General features: G+C 41.1%; 1 protein-coding gene and 1 long non-coding RNA gene across 2 annotated transcripts in view; one reads left to right on the plus strand and one right to left on the minus strand.

The window, feature by feature from the left end:
• The window catches only part of LOC306820606, a 113,106-nt gene extending 102,768 nt beyond the window's left edge, over nucleotides 1-10,338 (plus strand). Inside the window, exon 3 of the long non-coding RNA XR_013778689.1 lies at nucleotides 10,295-10,338. This is a non-coding gene — a long non-coding RNA (uncharacterized lncRNA). The remainder of the gene's footprint in view (nucleotides 1-10,294) is intronic.
• Nucleotides 10,339-17,113: 6,775 nt separating this feature from the next.
• On the minus strand, nucleotides 17,114-18,109 carry LOC306820065 (trace amine-associated receptor 13c-like; the record flags this gene model as incomplete). The annotated part of the gene is made up of 1 exon (XM_079337719.1): nucleotides 17,114-18,109. The coding sequence occupies one exon, from the start codon at nucleotides 18,107-18,109 to the stop codon at nucleotides 17,114-17,116; it is 996 nt and encodes a 331-aa protein (XP_079193845.1).
• Between the last annotated feature and the right edge of the window lie 7,418 nt (nucleotides 18,110-25,527).

Here is a 25,527-nt window from a genome sequence, read left to right on the forward strand (position 1 = left end):
AATGTTGATGCAAATGTTGAGCCTCGCTTCTTTGGCTTCAAGTAAAAAAGTAACTCATGAGTAATACCCTGCATTTTACATTTCAGACCTTCTCGTTCCATATTCCACTCTTTGTCCACACTGATCATCTAATCTCAACCTTATTTCCATCTTAAACTCTCACTTTAAAATTAACACTCACTAAACCAAAGATAAACATACTTTTGGTGCTTGGTTCCCTGACGTTCTAGTTGCGACTCCCACAAACCATCAGATCTACAGAATCTTTGGACAAAGAAACAAACTAAGCACACAAAGGGGTTTTGGAGTAACATGAAGGTGCACTCACACTAGGCTTTGTCTTTCCATATTGTGCCAAACCCCCACCATGACCCCCACTGGCACTCACACTGCTCCAGCACTAACCGGGCCTGAGCATGGTTACCATATAATGCGTGCATGGCTTTACATGATCATGATGCATGCTTAAGTTTAGGTAGGCCAACCCACCGGAGAAAAACACAGCGAACATGACGCCAACTTTATTGACTTATTGTCTCTTTGGTCGGAGACAGCCAGAACACACTGGGACTTCTTGATAGTGGGGACAGGGATCGATCATACTTCATGGCCACGTTGAGTACCCATGCATGTGCTCGAGCAGAAGAAACTGGACCGTATCAAAGCACACCTCTTCCAAATGCATCACTTCTGCTTCTACAGGTTGACTGTTAAGGCCCTGACACACCACGGAGGTCGTCACCTTAGTTTTTGTGTCTGGCTACGTAACTACCAGTTGGACCTCACCTGAATCTTTGTGAATCTCGTTTGACTCATCCGAGTCGGTCAGCGTTGGTGCGGGTCATGAGAGGAATTACTGATTGGCTGAGGTCACCTCCCTCTCTTCTTTTCTTTTTCCACTAAAAGACTAAGGACTGATAACGTCAGTGGCATTTTAAACTTTTTATCAGACATTACCTCGATTATTAGGCTACCGATAATACGATTATGTCGTATTACGTATTACGACTCCGGTATGTCAATATTCATTTGTTGAACATCTCGTGTGTCACCATGATGAACTGACTTTAATGTGTTAATGGTATGGTTGTCATGGTTTGGTTTGGTTCTGTGTTTTGTCTTGTTTTAGTTTTTTATCCTTATTGTTCTGTATTGTTTCCTGTGTTACTTTTATGTGACTCCTGGTGTGGTTGCTTTGTTCCTTAGTGTTTACCTGTTGTCTGTAAGTTTGTTTCCTGGGTTATGTTTTAAGTCTAGTCTTTGGTGTTTCCTGTTTTATTTTGTATATCTGGTTTTGGTGGTGGAAGTCTTCTGTTTTACTTTGTACTTGTCTTCTAGTATTCTGGTCTGGTGTTCTTTGTTCCTTGTGTTTCCCGCCTGTATTGATTACCCTGATTGTCCTCACCTGTCTGATTAGTCTCACCTGTGTCTGATTACCCCTGTCTATATAGTCTCTGTGTGTTCTTACCCTCTTGTCGGATCATTGTCTTTTGTTGGTGTCTTCTGTCATTTGTCGTATGTGCTATGATTCTATCTGTACCTCGTTTTTTGGATTTAGTTTTTGGATAAGCTCTGTTCCTCGTTTTGGATTTATTAAGCATGTTTTGTTTTGTCTTTTGTTTAATACATTTTTATTTATCTGCAATTGGGTTCTCCTCCCTGTTTTCTGCCCGGCAGACGTGACAATGGTATCATACATGATCATGTTATAGAGAGGCAAAGAGTATTTCGACTGTACTGATGTTTCTGAGCTTTTCAGAGTTTGTCTGTTTGTTTTAGGTTAGTGATAAAATTTTGGTCTGTAGTGAAGGCTCCTGTGTGGGGAGGGGGTTTGTTGCATCATGTGTTGATGTTAAAGTGTATTCATTCATGCCTTTCAACTAGAACTCACCTGTGGTTCAAAGTATTATCAATGTTATTAACATGCTCCCTCTGGGATGACGACACGGCTCTCATTAGCATGTTTGAGTTCATGTTGAAACTACAGTGAGGATACAGTCAGAAGGTGTTAATGAATACACTGGTGGTGAGGACGAGTTTGTGTTTTCAGCTGGTCTGAATAAGTCTTCAAAAATAACTTTCATCATGATCTGCAGATTTAAAATTAAATATCTTTGTTAACAAACAACAATCATTGTGATTTTATAGGGTTTCTGGAAGTCATCGCCTTGTGCAGACAATTACAACAAAGAAAACAGTGATTATAAAAGATTTACGTTTTACCCAACTTTATATTCACGATGTCTTAAAAGATCAATCAGTGAGTTGTGTGGAGAGTGAACTGGACTCTGAAGACATGGGTAGTGACCGGTTCAGCTGTTTCCTTGGCAGACGGCAGTTTGGACTATGGCAAAATTTGACCCTCTTCCTGATCTGATCTACCACCGTCAGGATGGGACTTGTGATGCAGTATTGGCAAGAGTTGTAGGATGCCAGCAAGGGTTTGGTGGAATGGTTTTTGTTGGTTCCAATGGTACCATTATGTAAGGGCCATTTTAATGGCCAACAGTCATCAAAGAACGGCTCCCACCCAGCATCTGAGGCCTTCTACTCGACTACACACTGTCTCTTGAAATCTGGCTTCCTCTTTCTTCTTGGAAAGGATCTGCATGTCATCTCGATAAATGAGCACAAACTGTCTCCGAGGATATTGTTGACCAGGGCTTGAAAAAAAGCTGTGGCATTTGTGAAATTGTGACAGTGGGAAAATTTCTAGTCAGAGTCAGAAAGGGGCGGCTACAGGAAATAAGTGCAAGGATGAGTCTGGGAAAGACTTACTTGAAAGCAAAGAACAATCTCACAACAAACTGGTGGATGGGAGAGGATTAAGTGGATGTTTGATTACAAATGATCTGCAGCTGCGTGCCCAGGTTTACAGAGTTGCTTGAAGGCTTGACTGACCAGGACACCTAGCCAAAACCATCAGACTTTGTCTTACCCTAACTACTGGCCGACCCCCAGGCGCCATGATGGGACTGTGCCGTCCCAACCGCCAGCTGACCTTCAGCCACCACCACCACCACCACCAGACTGTGTTATCCCAAGACTCAGTATGTCCTCGTTCAAACATACATCAATTGCACAATAGAAACAATGATTGATTCAGTCATTGGTGAGTAGGGTGTGACCAGTAAGCAGAGAGGATCACAGTTGAGGTCATGCAAAAAGCTGAGATCCACAGAGCAGATTTGTGAAAAAAATTGTACTTAATTAAAAGAAATATAGTTGTAGGTGTTTATTATTTTTATGTCAATAAATTTTTTTTAAAATAATTAACATTTTGTTGTTTGCACAAAACCTTCATGCCACCCCTGCATCAGTCAGGGCCTGGGCTGGACCACCCTAGTCTATAAAGTCTGGATTCGGCCCTGCTTGTTGAACTGACAGGCTTCCAATCACATGCTACTTTGTACAGAAACAGGAGGACAGAGGGGGCAACAAGTGAATGACAGGGAGTCACCTTTTATCAGATAGAAGTCAGATAACTTCTTAGGGATTACACTTCTTCCCTCATCTACCTCGTCCAGAGTGATGGCTGAAATTAATAATAGAACATTTAAGACAATGAATATATCAAAATGTTTGGTGTTTTTTGACAGAGACCTCTTTAGTAGTCCAGACATAGAGGAAGCCTCAAGACATTTCAGACATCTAGTTACTTGATTTATTTGAGGACTTCTTTCAGCCCTACATGATATTTATTGTAAGAGTGAATTATTATCTCCTGAAAAAGTGTTTTAAAACCTTAAAATATACTCTTCCTACTAGTGAGTTAGGATTTATTATTTATCACAGTCAGATAGGCTAATTGTACATTTTTACATCACTTCATGTTAAAGATTCATAAATGCATCAAACAACCTGCTGCATTAGATTACTGTGATGAATAACGGCTGCAACTTCTGAATGAAGGCTGGTGAAGGTTAGGGCACTTAAAAAGAGAGCAGCCAGAATAGAACAATAAAGCATCTGAAGAAGAGCTCTGCTCACACAGCGTTGTGAAGGTGCATTTAGTAACCATGGTGACGTTCTGTCGAACAAACTGCCCGCTGACCCGAGGTCTGCAGAGACTTTAAGTTCCTCTCTGCCACCTCTGTGTGTGTGGATGATAAATATTATTTAATTTGAATTTACTTCACTGTTTTAAACAATATGTAGAAGTCCCAATTAAAGTCCCTTAATAATAAATGTGCGCATTGAAACCCATTCAAATCACTATTTTTGATCCTGCTTGAATATAAAGTATAAAACATGGATCTTCTCATTTCTCCCCTTAATTTGAAGCCTGGGGCTTGAAGTGTGTGCTTTGAGGGATTCCCTTCCTGATGATGTCATTTTTACCAAATATGGCAAATGGAGAAACCACCTGATTTTTCCCGATAAAGAGCACTCACTATATCCGCATCTCCTCCGTCCACACAAGCATTAGAGGCATTACGTTTGGAATGTGTGCATGTGTGTGTGTGCACACGCATGTGTCTACAGCAGGCCCTTTGCATTACCGCCGTTTGACCCAATGCGTAAAAGCGCATGGTGCTTTCAAGTGGCACCGTTTACATATCATCCGTTTCATGTGCATTTTTTATGCAAACATTCAAAGCACCACATCTTTATTTTTTCTACAATATGTGAAACACGCATCTACACAGCAGCACCTACACAGCTTTGAAATAAACAAAACATAGGACCTGTCCAAACACATAAAAGTGTGTTCAGACAGGTGAGTGGAAATGTTACATGGGCAATAGGTGATGTTCTTTCTTACAGCAAAGTAAAATATGAATATTTGAATATAGGGTTGCATTATGACAAAAACATGGCAATTTAAGGATTAAAAATTAAACAAATCCATTAATATTTGATATGTATTATTAGGATTGATGATGGTTTATAAAATTACAAAAAAACAAACCAAAGAAAACAACCTATAATTTATAAAGATTTTAAAGCTTGAGTTTTTATTTACTCTTTTAAGGGCAAAGGTTACATAGCGTGAGTATTTGACACTGAACAAAAAATAATAATGCATATAATAAATGTTGCTGCTAAGCTTTCACATATACCAGGCTGCAATAATCAAGCCATAATTAATCAGGTTTGCATGAAGTAAATTGAAAATAAATCATTTATTGTATATTTAGGCCATAAAATAGGGTTGCATCATGACAAAAACATGGAAATGTAAGGGTTTAAAAATAAACAAATTCATTAATATTTGATATGTATGATTAGGACTGATGCTGATTTATAACATCAAAAAAACAGCAACTATAATTTATAAAGATTTTATAGCTTGAGTTTTTATTTAATCTTTAACGGGTGAAGGTTACATAACGTAAGTATGGGTTCATCTAAGGAGCCTGCGAGTTCCTTCTTGGCACCATATATTTAAAAACAAAGAAAAAAACAATTTGAAATAATATTGTGGTTAACCACAGCATAAGTAAATGTGGTATTACTTTATTGTATTTTTAAAATAACTAGAAACACAAGTCCTCACTTGGTTAGTGCAGACTGATAGACCCCTTTAAGTCAGGTACGTGAGTATGTGTGTGTCTGTGTGTGTGTTGCATGTGATGGTTTAGGTTCCTTTAAACGCACGTTTGTTTTGGATTTCATATATGTTAATCTATTTCTTTATTTTCTAATGATAGTTTTCCTTTTCTTTATTATATTCCTGTAAAGCATGTTCAGGGCTCCAGACTAACTTTTCTCAACACCGTCCCAGAACCGTCCCGAAAAACTATTTCAACCGTCCCAAACTAAATTTGAACTGTCCCAAAATCAAAATGTTGCTAATCGTCTCTAATTATTAGTATACATTTAATTATGTGATGAACCCTTGCATTTTATAATATAGTATATGAAAAATGTATATCAGGTATATTGATTATTGACGTGCATGTTTGGTGTATTGGTTATTTAAATGAAATATAGTTTGGAGCTGTAAAGCTTATTTTGTCCTGTGGATTATAGACAGGTGGGAAGTTTTAGCATTCACTAAAGAGAAAAAGATAAAACAGGTTACAGATTGAAAACACAAAATCTGTCAGTACAAACTGCATGTTGGCTCATGGAAATAATGAAATGCACCACATTACAGATGAAAACATGAAAAATTATATTTAGTATTTAAATGTTTTTGAGATTACTCACTTTGTTCTTATTGCTGTTCAAGTTACAGAAACCATGACCCGGGTTGTTGTAGCTGCCCTGAGGTCAGGCCTTTAATAAGAGTACAGAGAGAGACTTTAGATGTGTTAGCGTCAGCACACAGCACAGTTTACACTCGTTAAGGTTCATCACAGATTAAACCTGCTCACATGTTGTCACAAACATACTGAGTGTCGCTGATCATCTTCACATATTTTAGTGCCAGGCATGAAAACATGATCAAATGTTTCCAGACGAACAGACGTTGATCACTGCAGGCTGATCAGCTCCGTGTGGAGTTCATGTTTTTTAACTGAGTGAACTCAGTTTAATGACTTTCAGTATGAGCGTGGCAGTCTTTATGAACAAACTGCAATTATTGTGATTATTTAGGGTTTCTTGAACGCCTTATGCAGACAAACACAAACAGGTGTTTGCCTTCTTCCAAATGTGGTCAAAGAAAACAAAGATTATCAGAGATTTTAACTTGTACTCATCTTCGGCCTTCCTTCTCTTAGTTTCCCACTTTACATTTCAATCAATCAATCTTTATTTGTATAGCGTCAATTCATAACAGGCGTTATCTCGAGACACTTTACAAAAGCAGGTAAAGGACCTTACTGTTTGTCTGTTAACATTAACGAAAGAGCAGGTAGCAAGACCATGCTCATCGTTATGTTTACAAAAAGCAGGTAAAGGACCTTTACCTGCATTTATAACGTCTTAAAGGGTCAATCAGAGAGCTGTGTAGAGAGTGAGATGATGACGCTCTCTTCCTCTGTGATCATGAAGGAAACATGCTGTGTTGAAGCTTCTCTTACAACAATGCAGCAGCCAGTATGTCCTCCTTCTAACTTTAGATTCTGCTTCTGAATGCTCTGGATTGTTTGGACCAGGGAAGGTAGGCCAGGGTTGGGCTATTCATTTTTACAAGGGAGCACACGAGAAACCCAAATAAGAAAATACTACTACAGAAGTAATAAACAATACAAGTGCCATTTTTTTTATTTGTTACCTTTCTTATCTTCACAAGCAGAGAAAAATTAAACAAGTCCATACCACAAACAATAACTTTGAATGTTTGTCATTTCATTCATTTACTTCATGATAATAATCTTGTCTATCTTGGACTTCTACAAGGGCATTGACATCTGGCTGAAATGCTTCAGCTTTGTTTTCTGTAAAGGAGTACTGTGCAGCCCATGACTTGTTAAAAACATGGCATTCATTATCAGCCTTTCTTCTTTTGGCATGAGCTGACAACTTGCGGGTAAACTGGCGAGCATCACTTGTTGCTATTCACCTTCACTCACGTGGGCATTTTGCACATCCATACGACAGTAAAACAAATATACCGTGTTTCAAAATAAAAGCATTCCAGTTGTATTTCAAGCATGTTTACATTAAAGTTTTTAAAGGTTTGATTGTCCTTGCGTGGGCCGGACAGGGATGCACAATCAGCTGGATGTTGCCTGTGGGCTGTGGTGTCTCAAACTTTGTTTATATTTGAAATCGAGAATATCTCGGTTTTGAATTTTGCTGCTACGGTGGCCCTGTAGTTCAACTGTGCAAATATTTTAAGATTGCGAAAACATTTCACTACATGCAACCGTATTTCATTTAACACAAAAACATGAAAAAACAAAACTGTAAATGTAACCCAGGTTATTTTCTGCATTTACACATTTACAGATGTTCATTAAACATATCGAACATTTACGTAAGTTCCTTAAATGCACCACCAGCACGGAGTGGAAAAGAAACGTTGCAGCATTGGAGGACAGAAGTTTCTATATGATTTCTTCCGACTTTTCAGTTTAAATTAATGTGTAAAAAGGAAGCTGTTAGACCTAGAGATAAATAAAATTAGCTCATGACGTGTGTCTGAGAGTTAAAAATATTTTAGTGGAGCTGACGGTGTCGTCAGTGTGAGAGAAGTTAGTCTGCAAAAACTCTTTCCTGTTTCTCTCCTTTGATGTGGATATCCTGGTGAGTTGTCTGATTAGCTGATTAGCATGCAAAACTTGTTGGTATAATGTGTCGGTTGTATTTTATTTTTTAGTAATATTGAAAGAACTAAAACCAGTCAGGATATTGGGTGTAAAGTATGAAGTTAAAATGAACGGTAATTGGCTGAAAAAGTGAGCTACTAAGCAATGCACGTGTGGTAATGTTATTATTGCCTCGTGGCCTCGTGGCCATGCGCTAAGCTAGGTTTTTTGTGGCTTTTCTGTAGTGCACAATATTCCAACATTTTCTGTGTTAAAAGTTGAACATAGCTGGAGGAAAATGTGAATGGAAATAATTGAATGATTTATATATTTGTGACTTCTGAAATATTTGGGTGTAAATGAATAAAAAACAGTCATTTAAGTACATAGATGATTTTTAAAATTTAAAAAAAAAAAAATTCACCCACAGTTTGAGTTGATTTTTGCTATTTATTTGTGAAGTAACTGCTCTGTACACTTGTGTGCAGGCTTCTTTTATTTGGGGGACGATTCAACCATGGACCAGGTTGTCGTGGCTGTTCGAGGGTGCTGTCTGGATGCTGAACCGTGGATAATGCGTCGTTCTAAAGGGCGGTAGGAAGCACATCATTGGAGCCTCACTAAAAGGATTTATTTTATTTGCACTTTAATTTTTTCTGAAATCTCAGTCCTTTTTTTTGTTTGGACCGTAAAGTCTGAAACTGTTAAAGGGAAGTGATTCAATTCGTTTATTATATTTTCAAGGGTGTTTTACGGGTTGATCAAGCTGTAGTTTTTGTTTAAAGGTACACATTTAAGATGTGTGAACAGGAAAAAGAACTGAAGCAACAAAATTCTCAAATATATTTCTCTTTTCCTCATCATGGATGGGACAAGGCCCCCATAGGAGTGAAGCTTTTATTTTTAGAGCTCCCCCTGCTGACTGGCTACAGTATAGGTCATAAATCCAGCCTCCTCAATGATAACAGAGGGGAATTGGGTCAAACTGTTAAGTTAAAATACTCGTCGCATGTTGACAGCCGCGGATCTTGCGTAGCTCTCTTAGTAAAAGTTACGTCGTGAAGTGAAGCCGAGACGCCACAGAGCTTTTCAGTTCAGTTTTTTCGTCTTTTTTGAGCTGGTAAAAGCTGTTTTTTCCCCAGTAAATTAATCTCACGGACCTGTGGACTCTAAGTGATCTTTGAAGTTTTTTCGGTAAGTAATAAAGTTTGATTTATGTCATTAGTTAAAGTGTTATCTAGCGAGCTAACATATTAGCAATTTAAGCTAGGTTACTTTTCAGGCATGATTTATCATTTTATTTTATTTTTTAACATGAGCAAACCTAATAACTGACATGCTATGTTTCTTGATATTGTTATATATCGTCTTTGTGAGTGGAATTGTATTTAAAACTGATAAATTGTAATTAAAATCAGCTCATAGATGCCGTTCATTGGCTGCACAGTTATGTTTCATAAAAAATAAATAGGTCTGGTAAGGTTTTAAAAAAAAGTGTCTTGGACAAAAACAAAGCTAAATACTATAAATCTGTCCTGTATAATTACTAATGTGTACATGATTACAGTCTGTGTGAAGAGTGTGTTATACAGAGATTAACATGTCACCATGCAGCCTGATATGTATAATAAGGTAGAATATTTCTCTAGATATCAGGATAAAACTAAAGTAAACTCTGATCTAATATAACTTCTGTCGGATTTAAGAGAATAACAGAAACATGAACACAAACCTAAACAATCAGCGGTGGTGTGATATGATATTAACTGAGCATCATGCTGCTTAAACCTGCCAAATATTCAGCTTTGGCTTCCACACACGCATTACCAATTCAATAGTCACAAGTTGATCATTTTGTTCATTTAATGACGCTCATTGAGAAATTGTGTGATAACTTGACAAAACCTGACACAAACTATAAAAACAGGCTGCTGTTATGGTGGTTAGGAGGACACAGACAGGCTCAATCAAAGAAGGCATAAAGATCACGTTTCTCCCAAAATCATATTTAAAGTTTTTCTTATTTTGCTTCTATAATCATTAATGAAGATTTTATGTCTTATCATCGGTTTCCATCTTTTCACCAACATTGTATTATACATTAAACTAAGATTTATCTTTTTCTCGTGTTGTCTCTCGCTCTCTCCCAGCTCGTCCTCTCACTCCAAAGCCCGCTGCTGTTGGATTGGAGGACCTGACCAATGCTTCTCTTAGCAGGGCGTTTGGTCTGATCATTCACAGCACTGGACAGCGGTCTGATGTGAAACAGTGGGCCGAGTGTCGCGCCTGAGCCACAGAGGACGCAGCTCGCACCTCCTGAGCAATGTTTGACAATTCATTCAAAAGATGAACTGAAAAAAAGAGAGGCTGTTTAATACAGAGGCTTTTCTTATAAGCAACATTTTCTTTTAGTTATATTTAGATTAATCTGCTATAACTTTAAAATACTGTACACTCATTTGCCTCTTTCAAACCTGTATAACCCACAAAAACCTTAAATACTACCTCCATCTAACTGAACAATCAAGTGAAAGAAATTAACTTAAAATACCACACTATGTTTTTAAGCACAATCTGTATTTGTTAAGGTAAGTTACAAGACTATTGTGACATTTCATGTGATTGAATAAAACGTAAATGTAATTGCCCTCTCAGTCGTGTCTGTATCATGCCACTCTACTCTCTTTATTTGCATGCTGTCTTTAACACTAACCTGCGTTAAATGTACTTTTAAAGCTATTTGTTTCCCAGCTGTGACTTCTATCATTGCCCTAGATATATTATCTAGTTATATTTTTTTGCAGCTTTAAACAGGAGAGAAAAGGTTCAAATCAATGAACCAGTGGTTCAGCAATAAAAGTGAGGAGGTTCCTGGTTTGAATCCCTGTCTGACAGGAGTCTCTTTGTGAGGAATTGCATGCTCTCTTCCTTCAACAGTCCAAAGGTGTTCACAGAGAGTAGAAAAAGTTAAGGGAGACCATCAGGTGAGATGGCAGGGGTACAGCATGAAAGATGTATGAAACATTCAGTATTGTTTTATAATTAACCTCATACATCTCAATGGGATACACAATGTGTTAGGCAAAACACTGATCACTACACTGACTTCTGGCATCTGTATCAGCCATCTTTCTTCTTCCTAAAATGAGGATAATAAAAAACAATTACAATAAGATGCACAACATCTCAGACAAGGAAAAGAACCAGAGAAAAGGTCCATACAGACAAACCTTAATGAAACAGATTAGTTTACCAACTCCACAGTAATGCACAGAAACACATTTACTCTCACACATTATTTACATAAATGTTCATGTAAATATACATAGAACTGAAGTAACTAGTGAGTGCAGATATGTTATATGATAGAAAGTAGTTTTAAAAGATGCACATAGTACTAAAGTCATATTTTCACCAGCATGTTAGATCTGTACACAACTTATGTTGCTAACTTAGCTTAAAAATAGTTTAGTTGGTTTTTTGCCAAAAATGAAGGGTTTAATAACCCACAGAGTTACAGAAAACATGTTTAAATTCAATAATTAATTTAAAAACCGTGATTTTCTTAATTTTGAAATTAATGACGTTTAGATATTTGATTTGAAATAAATGGTGGTTTTGTTTTAACCTCTATGGTCGGTAGATGAATTTCCCTCCGTAGAGATTCTTATGTTCTTGGCGTAGCTGGGCTGTGTAAGTCATCATGGCAGTATGCTAAATGGGCGTGTTGCCAGGGCTCCTCCCGCCGAACTCTACTGCGCAGACTCTGGCGCCAAATGACGTAAGAATTTCAAGATGAAAGCCCCCATGAGGGCCGTAAAAAAGCTTCACGAACATTGAGCGGAAACGGCTACAGTTCACACCCACTGTTCCTCATACATTTGTGTTGTGTGTGTTTGTGTGGACTGGAGGTCTTACTGCTATTTTAGACAGTCCCTCCAGGATTCCATGGACCTTTTTGGGGATTGTTGTGGCCTAAAGTGCCTGATTTCGCGGCAGCTTTTCCAAAAAATTGCAATGAATGTCGCAATGTTTTTTGCTGTTTTTTACAATTAAATTGCGGCAGGATGCGAAAATTGTGAAATAGTTGCGATTCTTTTTCATGTCATTTACTTTCTTGCACACACTTTGATGTGAATGATGGTACGAATTTCTGTGAATATGTTTGGTTACACTTTGTAGAGGTGACTTTACTGTTAGCAGACTACGTTCTATTCTGAGATGCTATGACCATATTTGAAGAGAAGAATGTCATTAGAGGTGTTCCAAAAGTACAATGTATGGCCTCAGTTGACAGTAGAATGAGGAATTGTTCTTCAAATAGAGGTTTGACATTGAAAGAGTAAAGGTGACGTGATTCTCCAGACCATGTATAGAAATATCCAAAGTGGGAAGGAATTTATGACTGTTGAACGGTATATAATGGCTCCACACTGAACATTAAATTGTCTATCTTTCAGCCTGCACAGAGTCTCAGTGTTGTCTGTTAGATAAGAACCACGGCCGTGATATGCTGCGTTAATATTATCCAGTCTTTTGATAGATTCAGTTTTAGGGACATTTATATTATTCAACCCATCAGTGAATGAGTGATATTTTAACATGAGCAGTACGATTTACTTTATGAAGCATATTCATCTACCTCACTCAGTCACTTTGGTGATGTATAGCTCGCCGTTTTCGCGACTCTGATTGGTGAAACTGCGGGGAAAATTATTTTGATTGTTCAAATTGGCAGAAAAGTTGCGGTGATTGGACAAAATTGCAAGGTCACCAGAAGTGGCGTGGATTGGTTGAATTTGCGTGAATTGTTGCGATCGCAACATTGTGACTTCCTGGAGGGACTGTTTAGAGTTGCTACTGTGGAAGTCGAAAGAACGAGACGAGAGAACGAGATTCCGGAGCCGGTGAGTTTATTCTCAGACTTCCATCAAAACAATAACAACATTCACCCGGAAGTGCTACCCCTTATATCCGCTTTCCTCTGGCCTATCTGCCAATCCCATCTGGTGATGAGCACCCCTAGTGGACTGCCACACAGGCCCCCCCCCCAAAACACCAGATTTGGCATAAAGAAACCAAACTGCAAAGCAACAGGAGGAAACAGAAACAAACCACAAAAACACATAATCAAATCCTCCTAGGAGGGTTAACTGGACGCCCATAGCGGCTAACTTGCCCACTACCCTCGGGTAAACACGACACCTCCCGTCGGGGACGACCCCGCCGGCGGCGAGCCTGGCCCGGAATAGCGGGCAATTCAGCCTGTCTGTCCAATGAAGGAACAGTGTCCGCAACTGCTGCCCGCGGCCGGCCACGACGAGGAGGAAGCGCAGGCACCGTCACGCTGTCTGGGTCCTGATGGGCAGGCTTCACGCGATCAACCGCCACTCGCTCATGTCGACCACCAAAGTCAATGATGAAGTTTTTAAGACGTATCGTAAGGAGGCTGGAGTGGGGAGCGATGCGCGCCATGCCGGATAAACACAAATTTGGCCCCCTGGAGGTCCTTTGGCATGTGGGAGCGGGGCAGACAGTGATGCACAGGTACAGGAACCACTGACTTGGTAGCCCCCTGCGCAGCGGGCCACCAGGCCCCCAACGTCCCTTGAGCCAAGTTTGCAGGCAGGAAATCCCCCGGGACCCTCAGCGGCTGACCGTAAACTAGCTCTGCAGCCAAAGCCTAGAGGTCCTCCTTCGGGGCCGAGCGCAGGCCCAACATGACCCATGGCAGCTGGTCAACCCTAGACGCTTGTTTGAACATGTTGAGCGCCGCCGATCACGTCAGGGTCACCAGTCGAAAAGAAGTCGAAAGGACAAGAGAACGAGAACGAGATTCCGGAGCCGGTGTGTTTATTCTCAGACTTCCATCAAAACAATAACAACATTCACCCGGAAGCGCTACCCCTTATATCCGCTTTCCTCTGGCCTATCTGCCAATCCCATCTGGTGATGAGCACCCCTAGTGGACCGCCACACTACTACCAATCTCCTTAAAAGACTTAGTTAACTCAAAGATTGAGTAATTTGAAACTCTTGAACCTCTCTAACCTTCTGATCTTTTGACACTGACATCTAGAATATTTGATGCAAAATATTTTGAATTGATGATATACTGGAGGTTTAACTGTACCCCCTCGTTAGAGGACTGCAAAATGTATTTCACAAACATGGCTCTGGTCATATCAAAATCTCTCCCTTGCTTTCTGTGACTCTTTTAAGACACACTCACATATAAACATTTTATATGTTATAAATAAATACACAGGTAAAAACGTGTGTTGTGCAGTGTCCTTGTGTGTCCTGAAAGGTGCTAATCAACTAAATATTAAATATTAAGTATTATCAATTTATATTGTTAACACATAAACATCCTCACTGACTCTCTCTCTCTCTCACTCACTCTCTCACACACACACGCTTTCTCACAGTCATGGTGCTAGCAGTGGTATTATGGTAAGAAATGAAGAATGTGTGCTTGCACATATGCCGTGCTATACACCAAACAATTTCTTCCAAAGAGGAAGAATCTTCTGGAAGAAATACATTCAAATGAACAATCACACTTCTTTCTTTACTAAAATATCAAATTGATTAATTTATACATTTATCAATATCTATCCATCCATCCATCGATTTTCCACCGTTTATCCGGGGCCTGGTCACGGGGGCAGCCCAGACTTCCCTCGCCCCAGAGACTTCCTCCAGCTCATCCGGTAGGACCCGGAGACATCCCCAGGCCAGCCCAGAGACATAGTCTCTTCAGCGTGTCCTAGGCCTACCCTGATGCCTCCTCCCATAGGGACATGTCTGGAACACCTCCCGAGGGAGTCATCCAGGGGGCATCTAGAACAGATGCCCAATTCACCTCAGCTGACTCCTCTTGATGTGGAGGAGTAGCGGCTCTACTCCGAGTTCCTAACTGGTGACCGAGCTCCTCACCCTATCTCTAGGGGTTCGCCCAACTACCCTAAGGAGGAAGCCTATTTCAGTCGCTGGTATCCGAATCTCGTTCTTTCGGTCGTGACCCAAAGCTCATGACCATTTTGTGAGGGTGGGAACAAAGCTCGACCATTAAATCGAGAGCCTCGCCCTTTGGCTTAGCTCCTTCTTCACAACAACGGACCGATGCAACTGCATGACTGCAGTCTCACTAAATCTAGCCTCTAGACCTCCCGCAAAAGCTCAGGTTCCTTCCCCCCAGTGAGGTTTCGCTGAGGTGAAATTTTATTAAAAGTAATGCAGTTGTATTTGTTTTTGCTTTTATGTCAATAACATTTTTTTAACTCAGGTAAATAAATAATAAACATTTTGTTTGCATAAAAACTTCATGCCACCTCTGCGTAAGTCAGGGCCTGGGCTGGACCACCAGTCTAAAAGGTCTGGATTCGGCCCTGCTTGTTGAACTGACAGGCTTCTAATCATATGTCACTTTGTACATAAACAAGTGAATGACAGGGTCATGAGTCAACTTTTATCAGATAGAAGTCAGAAAACTTCTTAAGGATTACACTCTTTCCTCACCACGCCAATCCAGAGTGACTGACATGCTTATGCTGAGAAAATCACATCTGATTTAATTTTTAATATGGCTGGGTGATTCAACCAGGTCGTAAATATATATGGGAACAAGATTTCAGGCCATTTAGTTGTCTGGCCTTTAGAACATATCTGACAACAATTCCATCCGAATCACTTCAGTTTATTTCTCAATCTTTCCTTGTCAATGTACAGTAATAAATAATATGGGAAAAATAAATATTATTTTATTTGAATTAACTTCACTGTTTTAAACAATATGTAGGTGTCCCCTCTGAGATTTATAGACATCTCTTAAGCCTGCAAGTTCCCTATTAGCAACATATTTAAAGTAAAACAAAAACCCAATTTGAAGTAATATTGTGGTTAAACACAGCATAAGTAAATGTGGTATTAATTTCTTGTATTTTTAAAATGACTAGAAAGACTTTGTTAGTGTAGACTGATAGACCCCACTCAGTCAGGTGTGTGTGTTGCATGTGATGTTTCAGGGTCCTTTATACGTACGTTTGTTTTGGATTTTATATGTTTTTATCTATATCTTTATTTTCTAATGATAGTTTTTATTGTATTATAATCATGTAAAGCATGCTGTGTTTAAATTTATAACGTGTTATGAAAATAATTTATTTCAGAAACTTTTTGTGGCATTAGGTGGGTGTGCCGACTGATCGGCCTTTTCTGACGGCTGCAGCCAACAATTATTACATTTCATGGTATTCTTGATCCTTGTGTTGTTTAATCTTTATAAAAGTTTTATATTGATGATACAATTCGCCCAAAAAAATCAAGTTTCAGGTTACAAAAGAATCAGCTTTATTTATCGTGTCTTTAACTGGAACATAGAGTTTTCTGTAATGTGAGAGAAGAAACAGGGAACATTATCACATTCAGAACGGGGAAAACAACATTTACATTCACATTATTGCTTAACAAATTACTTTCAATTAGTCAATCAAGAAATTTCCTTTGAACAAAATGTTGCACCTCTTGACTTCACGCTGAGTCCCTAATCTTTAAATCATCACACTGCTTAGAGAGAGAAGAGGGAAGAGGGAATAAAGAAAGGCACAAATGCACAGTGTGACATCAAACATATTGACAACAATCCAGAAATCACACATCCAAACATAAAGGACAGCTGCAGAGAGGAGTAAAAAAAGTCACTGAAACAAAGATACACTCTGCAGGGCTCCAATCTTCCTGAAACATATTTCACCTGGGTGACGTTCTGAGCAGAACCTGCTTTTCTGACACCGTGGTGGAAACATTTCTGGAGCTCTGCAGTGTGCCAGCCGTCTTTCTCTTTGTTTTAGTGACATCAAACACGTGACATAAAACATTCTGCATGTGCACTGATCACTTTGCATAGCTGACAGATGTTTGAGTTTTGTTATGCTCAGACTGAACAGGTCATATACATCATATCTTTAAAGTATATTAACCAGAGACGAGGACTGCTCCAGGATCTTTAGTGAGACGATGAACCTGATCGCTTTTCTAAACCACGGATAGAACAAAGCGTATATGAGAGGGTTTAAACAAGAGTTAATGTAGAGCAGCCAAGACGCAATGCTGACCCGCAACGATGCACTGCTTGCTGTTTCATCTCCTGTAAGAGAGGAAATGTAATATGGACAGAAAGTGATCAAAAACACCAGTATGACTATGCCCAGAGTCCTGGCTGCCTTTCTCTCTGATTTCTTTGCAGTGATTCGACCCTTGCCCACTGCAGCATCTGTAACATGAGTCTGCATGGCACGAGCCTGAGACACTGCTACGATAAACACTCTCATGTACAGAACAATGATGACCATACAGGGGCCAATAAAGGTGAACACGAGGTCCACTGTTCCTGACACATAGTCAATCGCCACCACACACTCCCCAAAGCAAGAGTTATATTTGTCGGCCTGCTTCACATGTTCCTTGAAGATCAGCCCGTTGTAAAGGATTGAGCAGGCCCAGCACAGACACACACACAGCCCCACTCTGTTGCGAGTGATGTGGTTTGAATACTGCAGAGGATAACAAATAGCTACATAGCGATCGATTGATATGAGCACCATGTTCCCCACAGAGGCTGAGGTAAGAGTGAAGGCTATAATGTCAGAAAAAGTACACATGAGATCTCCCAGCAGCCAGCAGGTTTCTGTGACCCGTACCATTATCACCGGCATCACCAGCAGCCCAACAAGGAGGTCTGAGATAGCCAGGGAGAGCAGTAGCAGGTTGGTGGGGGTGTGAAGCTGTCTGAAGTGAGAGATGGAGATGATGACAAGCAGGTTAAGAAACACAGTGAGAGCAACGATAGAGGAAAGCAAAGCATACAGGAGGACAGCCTCAGAGCGAGGGCGCATAATACCCCTGCAAGACAAGTTGAGGAGCTGAGGGTAGCAGAGCTCGGCTCCCTGCTGGTCGTCCATGATCCAGCACTGAGGGGAGGTGGTGACCTGAACCTGCTGAGCTCAGTCAGCTCTCTGAGTGCCAGAATGATCACAGCTCACTTTTCTCTGATGGAATCTCCCTCGTCATCCTCTTCATCCGGTCAGCTCTCGGCCAATGGGCAGCTGTAGTCGGTGTCGTCCTTTCTTCTGATCTCTCCTCCTCTTCCTCACCTCTCCCTTGATTATTCCCCCCTCCCTCCTACCGTCTATCTCCTTGTACATGATGCAACATTGAAGTCTAATGTGAAACTTTAACAGAAAACTTTACTCTGACCTGTAAATCTTAAAGTGAACTGTAAAAGGTCCGAACTTTAACACAGTTTAATGTTATCGGACACTGGTTCGCCCTCCTACACTCTTCCCAGAGGCGCTGCTTATCAACTATCAAGGCAGGCAGCAGCTTGGGGCCCCAGGCCAGTAGGACCCCCCCCCCCCAATAACTGATGAACTTTAAACCAAAGCATTGCCTTAAAAAATGTGCACATTTTGCAAAGGAAGTAGGAAGCCTCCTTAATGGGGCACCATCTGACAGCAGTCACTCTTAATGTCCTGTTAAATGTTGCATGCATTATTGCTGGAAAATAATTGTAGATGCTGGTTGAGAGAGGCCCTTAAGGAATGTTTGCCTCGGGCCCCAACAGACCCATGAAGCGCCCTGCAGATATTCTGGGGTTCAGCCTTTGTTATGGCAGCCTTCACTGTCTGGAAGGCTCTTCCAGTAGTTATCTGTAATGCTACATCCTCAGAACAATTGACATTACTTTAGTTTGTGAACCTACCAGGACGATTTTAGCTGCAGCCTCCCTGACATTTTATTATTGCTCTGAGCTGATGGAAAAAAACCAATAACCCAGAGTCTAGAAACAATAACACAATCGTCCTGATGTCACATGAACGCATTGTTTCATATTTGACCTTTTCACCTGGGAACAAACTTCAGAATCCCAACATGGTTGATAAAGCTGCTTGCAGGCTCATTGAGAGAGGCGCTGCTTATCAACTGGCAAGGCAGGCAACTGCTTGGGGGCCCAGGCTATAAGGGCCCCAAATAACTGACAAACTTTAAACCAAAGCATCAACTCAACATAGTAATCTTTAATGATACATCCTCAGAAGTATTTTAATTACACTGCTCAAAAAAACAAAGGGAACACTCAAACAACATAATGTAATTCCAAGTCAATCACACTTCTGTGAAATCAAACTGTCCAGGAAGCAACACTGATTGACAATCAATTTCACATGCTGTTGTGCAAATGGAATAGACAACAGGTGGAAATTATAGGCAATTAGTAAGACACCCACAAGTAAGGAGTGGTTCTGCAGGTGGTGATCCCAGACCACTTCTCACTTCTGACGCTTTCTGGCTGATGTTTATGTCACTTTTGAATTCTCCCGGTGCTTTCACTCTCATGGCCAGTACATCAGGAGACGTGGAGGAGGCCGTAGGAGGGCAACAACCCAGCAGCAGGACCGCTACCTCCGCCTATGTGCAAGGAGGAACAGGTGGAGTGTAATGGGGAGGGGCTATGGAATAATATGTGAAGTGTACTGAAATTGACCAGAAAATTATTGATAAGTAGAGTGGGATGACCGGGTGAGAGCACACTGTTGACAAGGAGGAACCAAAAGATCGCGCGGCTTAATTGAAATTTATTAAAAGGATGATAATATAAAAAAAAACAGGATAATAACAAAATACCCACAAATAAGAATGCTAAAGTCCATAAAAACACGTGGGCTAAGAATGCTTAAAAAAATGGCGCCGTCCCCTTCCTCCTCCAGGCAGTAAATCTTCTTCTGGTCACACGAACCGGGTCACCTGCAAATGCAAAGCATATACGCCAGCACGGGGATACGAGACTATTAAGGCCTTAGGCTACAGGGTGGAGTGTCGCTACAATACTTACACTCGAGGCAGAGTTTCCTCTGCCCCTGTGTGTGTTAGGTTTCACAACACTCCTTCACTCAGTCCCGATCTCTCCCGGCTGGCTCCTGAGACACCTGCGCGGAAACAACAAGCGGCAGTCAACGTCCTAAAACAGCGGGCTTCCTGTTTCACTTCTCTCCGACAAGTGCTACTATACGTCCCCAAAGGGTACTTACACGGAAAGCAGAGTCCTCCTCTGCCCCTGCGTGTGTATCGCCTTGCAGCACTTGCGGTCTCAGCGTGCGTGGTCCCCGATGCGTGTGCCGTCCTTCACCTTTACTCCTTGAGCGGTGGTACGCGGTCTTCCTGCTCTTCCGGTTCCGGCCACGTTCCCGTTTCCGTCCCCGTTCCCGTCTCCGTCCCCGTTCCGTTCCCGTTCTCGTCCCGTTCGCGTTCTCCGTTTGTTGCTTCCGTCCTTTTTATGTGCGTTCCTCCGCACCAACACAGGTGCGCTGATTTGAAGGTCTCCGGGATTGGGGCAAAGTCATGTGATTAATTAAGTCATGAAGCATGTGACTATGGCAGTTCTTAAGATATAAATGAAAAGTAAAATACACTGCAAACGATAAAACCAACACAAAAACACAGCACACAATAAAAACAAAAAATAAAATGCCATAACACATATGCTGGATCACAGGAGCACTGCCAGAGCCCTGCAAAAGGACTTCCAGCAGGCCACATGTGTCTGCTTAAACTGTCAGAAACAGACTCCATGAGGGTGGTATGAGGGCCCGACATCCACAGGTGTGGGTTGTGCTTACAGCCCAACACCGTGCAGGACGTTTGGCATTTGCCAGAGAACACCAAGATTGGTAAAGTCACCACTGGCGCCCTGTGCTCTTCACAGATGAAAGCAGGTTCACACTGAGCACATGTGACAGACGTGACAGTCTGGAGACACGGTGGAGAACGTTCTGCTGCCTGCAACATCCTTCAGAATGACCGGTTTGGTGGTGGGTCAGTAATGGTATGGGGTGGCATTTCTCTGGGGGCCGCACAGCCCTCCATGTGCTCGCAAGAGGTAGCCTGACTGCCATTAGGTACCCAGATGACATCGTCAGACCCCTTGTGAGACCATCTGCTGGTGCAGTTGGACCTGGGTTCCTCCTAATGCAAGACAATGCTAGAACTCATGTAGCTTGAGTGTGTCGGCAGTTCCTGCAAGATGAAGGCATTGATGCTATGGAATGGCCTGCCTGTTCCCCAGACCTGAATCCAATTCAGCACATCTGGGACATCATGTCTCGCGCCATCAACCAGCCCCACAACAGACTGTCCAGGAGTTGTAGGGAGGTCATACAGGCACGTGGAGGCTACACACACTACTGAGCCTCATTTTGACTTGTTTTAAGGACATTACATCAAAGTTGAACCTGCCTGTAGTGTGTTTTTCCACTTTTATTTTTAGAGTTTCTCCAAATGTAGACCTCCATTGATTCGTAAAGTTCGATTTCCATTGATCATTTTGGTGTGATTTCTTTTTTCATCACATTCAACTATGTAAAGAGCAAGATCTAGGATGTTTTGTTTTAGTGTTCCCTTTTTTTTCTGAGCAGTGCACTTTAGTTTGTGAACCAGCCAGGACGATTTTAGGTGCAGCCTCCCCGACATTTTATTATCACTCTAACATGAAAGAGCAGCAACAAAAACCCAGACTGCAAAAACATAAAGACAATCGTCCTGATGTTAGATTTTTTACCTACACATTTTTTTATATTTCATATTTGACCTCAGCTTTTCACCTGGGAACAAACTTCAGAATCCCAACATGGTTGATAAAGCTGTTGGCAGGCTCATTGAGAGATGGCAACGGCAAAACCTTCATTCTCTTGTCCGTTCTACATTTTGACCAGGACCTTGAAACACATGTCTGGAGAGAAGGTTCTAGATGATTTTATTGATCTCACAGTGAAAACTTCAAGAGTCATGGAGACAAGTGACGATATGGAGACAGGATTCATTCCAGAGCTATAGACCAGTGGTGTTCAAACTTTTTTTCTTGCGGGCCAAAATTGTCGCGTTAGAATCGCTCACGGGCCACAGGGCTTTTTTTTTTTTTTTTTTTTAAATATTGGTAATGAAATACACAATAACTAATTGCTTTGGGAAACTGTTGTGTTCTAATTTTTTGGAAATAATAGTCAGGATTTTATAGGTCTCCCTCGCTAACATGAAAAAGAAAAAAAGAACGAAATATGCCATTTGATGAGGCCTTGGGCCAAAATCTTCTGATTCTTCGATTTGAAGTCAAGGGCCACAAAAAATCCACTCAAGGGCCACAAATGGCCCCCGGGTCGCACTTTGGACACCCCTGCTATAGACAAAGCTGGGTCCAGTGAATGTTGATGCAAATGTTGAGCCTCTCTTCTTTGGCTTCAAGTAAAAAAGTAACTCATGAATAATACTGCATTTTACATTTCAGACCTCCTCGTTCCATATTCCACTCTTTGTCCACATTGATCATCTAATCTCAACCTTATTTCCATCTTAAACTCTCACTTTAAAATTAATTAATTTGTTTTATACTTTATAAATTCAGAAATTCAGTTTACACTCTGTGTAATGAACATGAACACACACATAGGCCTAGATACACACTCATGCAGAAACAGGATCCTAGTGACATGCATTAATGGAGAGGTCTCAGAGTGAGGGGGCTGCCCATGCGAGCGCTACAGAGCAGTTTTTAGGGTTCGGTGCCTTGCTCAAGGGCACCTCTGCAATGCTCAGGAAGTGGACTGGCACCTCTCCAGTTACCAATCCAATTTCTGGACTTGGTCCGTGCCGGGACTTGAACCGGCGACCCTCCGGAGGTCGTCACCTTAGTTTTTGTGTCTGGCTACGTAACTACCAGTTGGACCTCATCTGAATCTTTGTGAATCTTGTTTGACTCATCTGAGTTGGTCAGCGTTGGTGCGGGTCATGAGAGGAATTACTGATTGGCTGAGGTCACCTCCCTCTCTTCTTTTCTTTTTCCACTAAAAGACTAAGGACTGATAACGTGGCATTTTAAACTTTTTATCAGATATTACCTCGATTATTAGGCTACCTATAATACGAGTGGTGACAGACAGCGGTGTGAAAATGGTGTTCTCGTATTAAAACAGCAGACTACCGTCGTCTGGTGGCATTGAGAGTTATTTCCTCTCACGCATAACGCAGAACATACATGGTGGCCTTCAGCTGTAGTCTTTGCGCCGTGTTGAAGTGCAACTTTTTGGCCAAGATGAAAGGCAACGTGTGGCGACGCCACAGGCGGCTTTCATCGCCACCAGTTATTTACCATCTGCTTGGTGTGTTAGGGCCTTGAGACTTATGATTTCAAACCTGCAAGGACTGGTCAATGCTGCAAAGGAAACCCATGAGATCTTCTGTGTCCTTGAAAATAGCTTAGGAAATAGTGGAGAGGTTACAGAAAATTCCTAAAACAAAGAAAATAGTTGAATTAATTCAAGCTTTGGAGACAGCTCCCCATCTTTATCTATCAGTAAGTTTACATCAAGCTTGGTTTAAAGATCAACTTGGTGTTTTTATTGGACTTCTGGACCACCTAAGCCTTGAATAGGGTGGCATTAGGCCTCTTGGACTGGCAAGACTTTTCAAGCCCTTTTTTACATTTGCTTTAAAAATGTCCTCCTGGTGAATTTCCGGCATGTCAAGCTTCATTTTTGTCCTAACATGGTTTTTATTTTGTTGAACATCTCGTGTGTCACCATGATGAACTGACTTTAATGTATTTACGGTATGGTATCATACATGATCATGTTATAGAGAGGCAGAGAGGAATATTTCAACTGTACTGATGTTTCTGAGCTTTTCAGAGTTTGTCTGTTTGTTTTAGTTTAGTGATAAAGAGTTTAGTGATTTTTCGATCATGTCTGTAGTGAAGGCTCCTGTGTGGGGAGGGGGTTTGTTGCATCATGTGTTGATGTTCAAGTGTATTCATTCATGCCTTTCAACTAGAACTCACCTGTGGTTCAAAGTATTATCATTGTTATTAACATGCTCCCTCTGGGATGACGACACGGCTCTCATTAGCATGTTTGAGTTCATGTTGAAACTACAGTGAGGATACAGTCAGAAGGTGTTAATGAATACACTGGTGGTGAGGACAAGTTTGTGTTTTCAGCTGGTCTGAATAATAATAATAAGTCTTCAAAAATAACTTTCATGATCTACAGATATAAAATTAAATATCTTTGTTAACAAACAACAATCATTGTGATTTTATAGGGTTTCTTGAAGTCATCACCTTGTGCAGACAATTAAACCGGTTGTTTGAACAGGTGTTTTCCTTCTTACAAATGTGGTCAAAGAAAACAGTGATTATAAAAGATTTACGTTTTACCCAACTTTGTATTCACGATGTCTTAAAAGATCAATCAGTGAGCTGTGTGGAGAGTGAACTGGACTCTGAAGACATGGGTAATGACCAGTTCAGCTGTTTCCTTGGCAGACGGCAGTTTGGACTATGGCAAAATTTGACCATTGTCAGGATGGGACTTGTGATGCAGTATTGGCAAGAGTTGTAGGATGCCAGCAGGGGTTTGGTGGAATGGTTTTTGCTGGTTACAATGGTACCATTATGTAAGGGCCAATTTAATGGCCAACAGTCATCAAAGAACGGCTCCCACCCCTACATCTGAGGCCTTCTACTCGACTACACACTGTCTCTTGAAATCTGGCTTCCTCTTTCTTCTTGGAAAGGATCTGCATGTCATCTCGATAAATGAGCACAAACTGTCTCCGAGGATATTCTTGACCAGGGCTTGAAAAAACAAGGTGGCAACAAGTGCATGACAGGGAGTCAACTTTTATCAGATAGAAGTCAAATAACTTCTCTCTTTCCTCACCACGCTAATCCAGAGTGATTGACACGCTTCTGCTAAGATAATCACGTCTGACTTATTTGCTAAAATGGCTGGGTGATTCAACCAGGTTGTAAATATATATGGGAACAACATTTCAGGCCATTTAGTTAGCTCATTCGTCCGGTCTTTTAAAACATATCTAACAACAATTCCATCCTATTCTGTTCAGTTTATTCATAAATCTTTCCTTGACATTATACAGTCATTAAACAATCATGAGAAAATATGCGACATGAGAGTTTGTAAGCAATAGCATCTGCGTTATCTTGGTATAAACACATGATCAGAGCATGTCCTAGGTCTAGCCCGAGGCCTCCTGCCGGAGGGACATGCCCAGAACACCTCCCCAGGGAAGCATCCAGAGGGCATCCGGACCAGATGCCCTGGCCACCTCAGCTGACTCCTCTCAATGTGGAGGAGTCGTGGCTCTACTCCGAGCTCCTAACTGGTGACCGAGCTCCTCACCCTATCTCTAAGGGTGTGCCCAGCCACACTATGGAAGAATCACATTTGTGCGCGCTCCCATGTATCGAGGCTACAGTCCTCGTGCATTTTCCGACTCTATCCACCATCCTGTCCATTAATGGCTGAAA

This window comes from Symphodus melops (assembly GCF_947650265.1).
Source record: "Symphodus melops genome assembly, chromosome: 2".
NCBI lineage: Eukaryota > Metazoa > Chordata > Actinopteri > Labriformes > Labridae > Symphodus > Symphodus melops.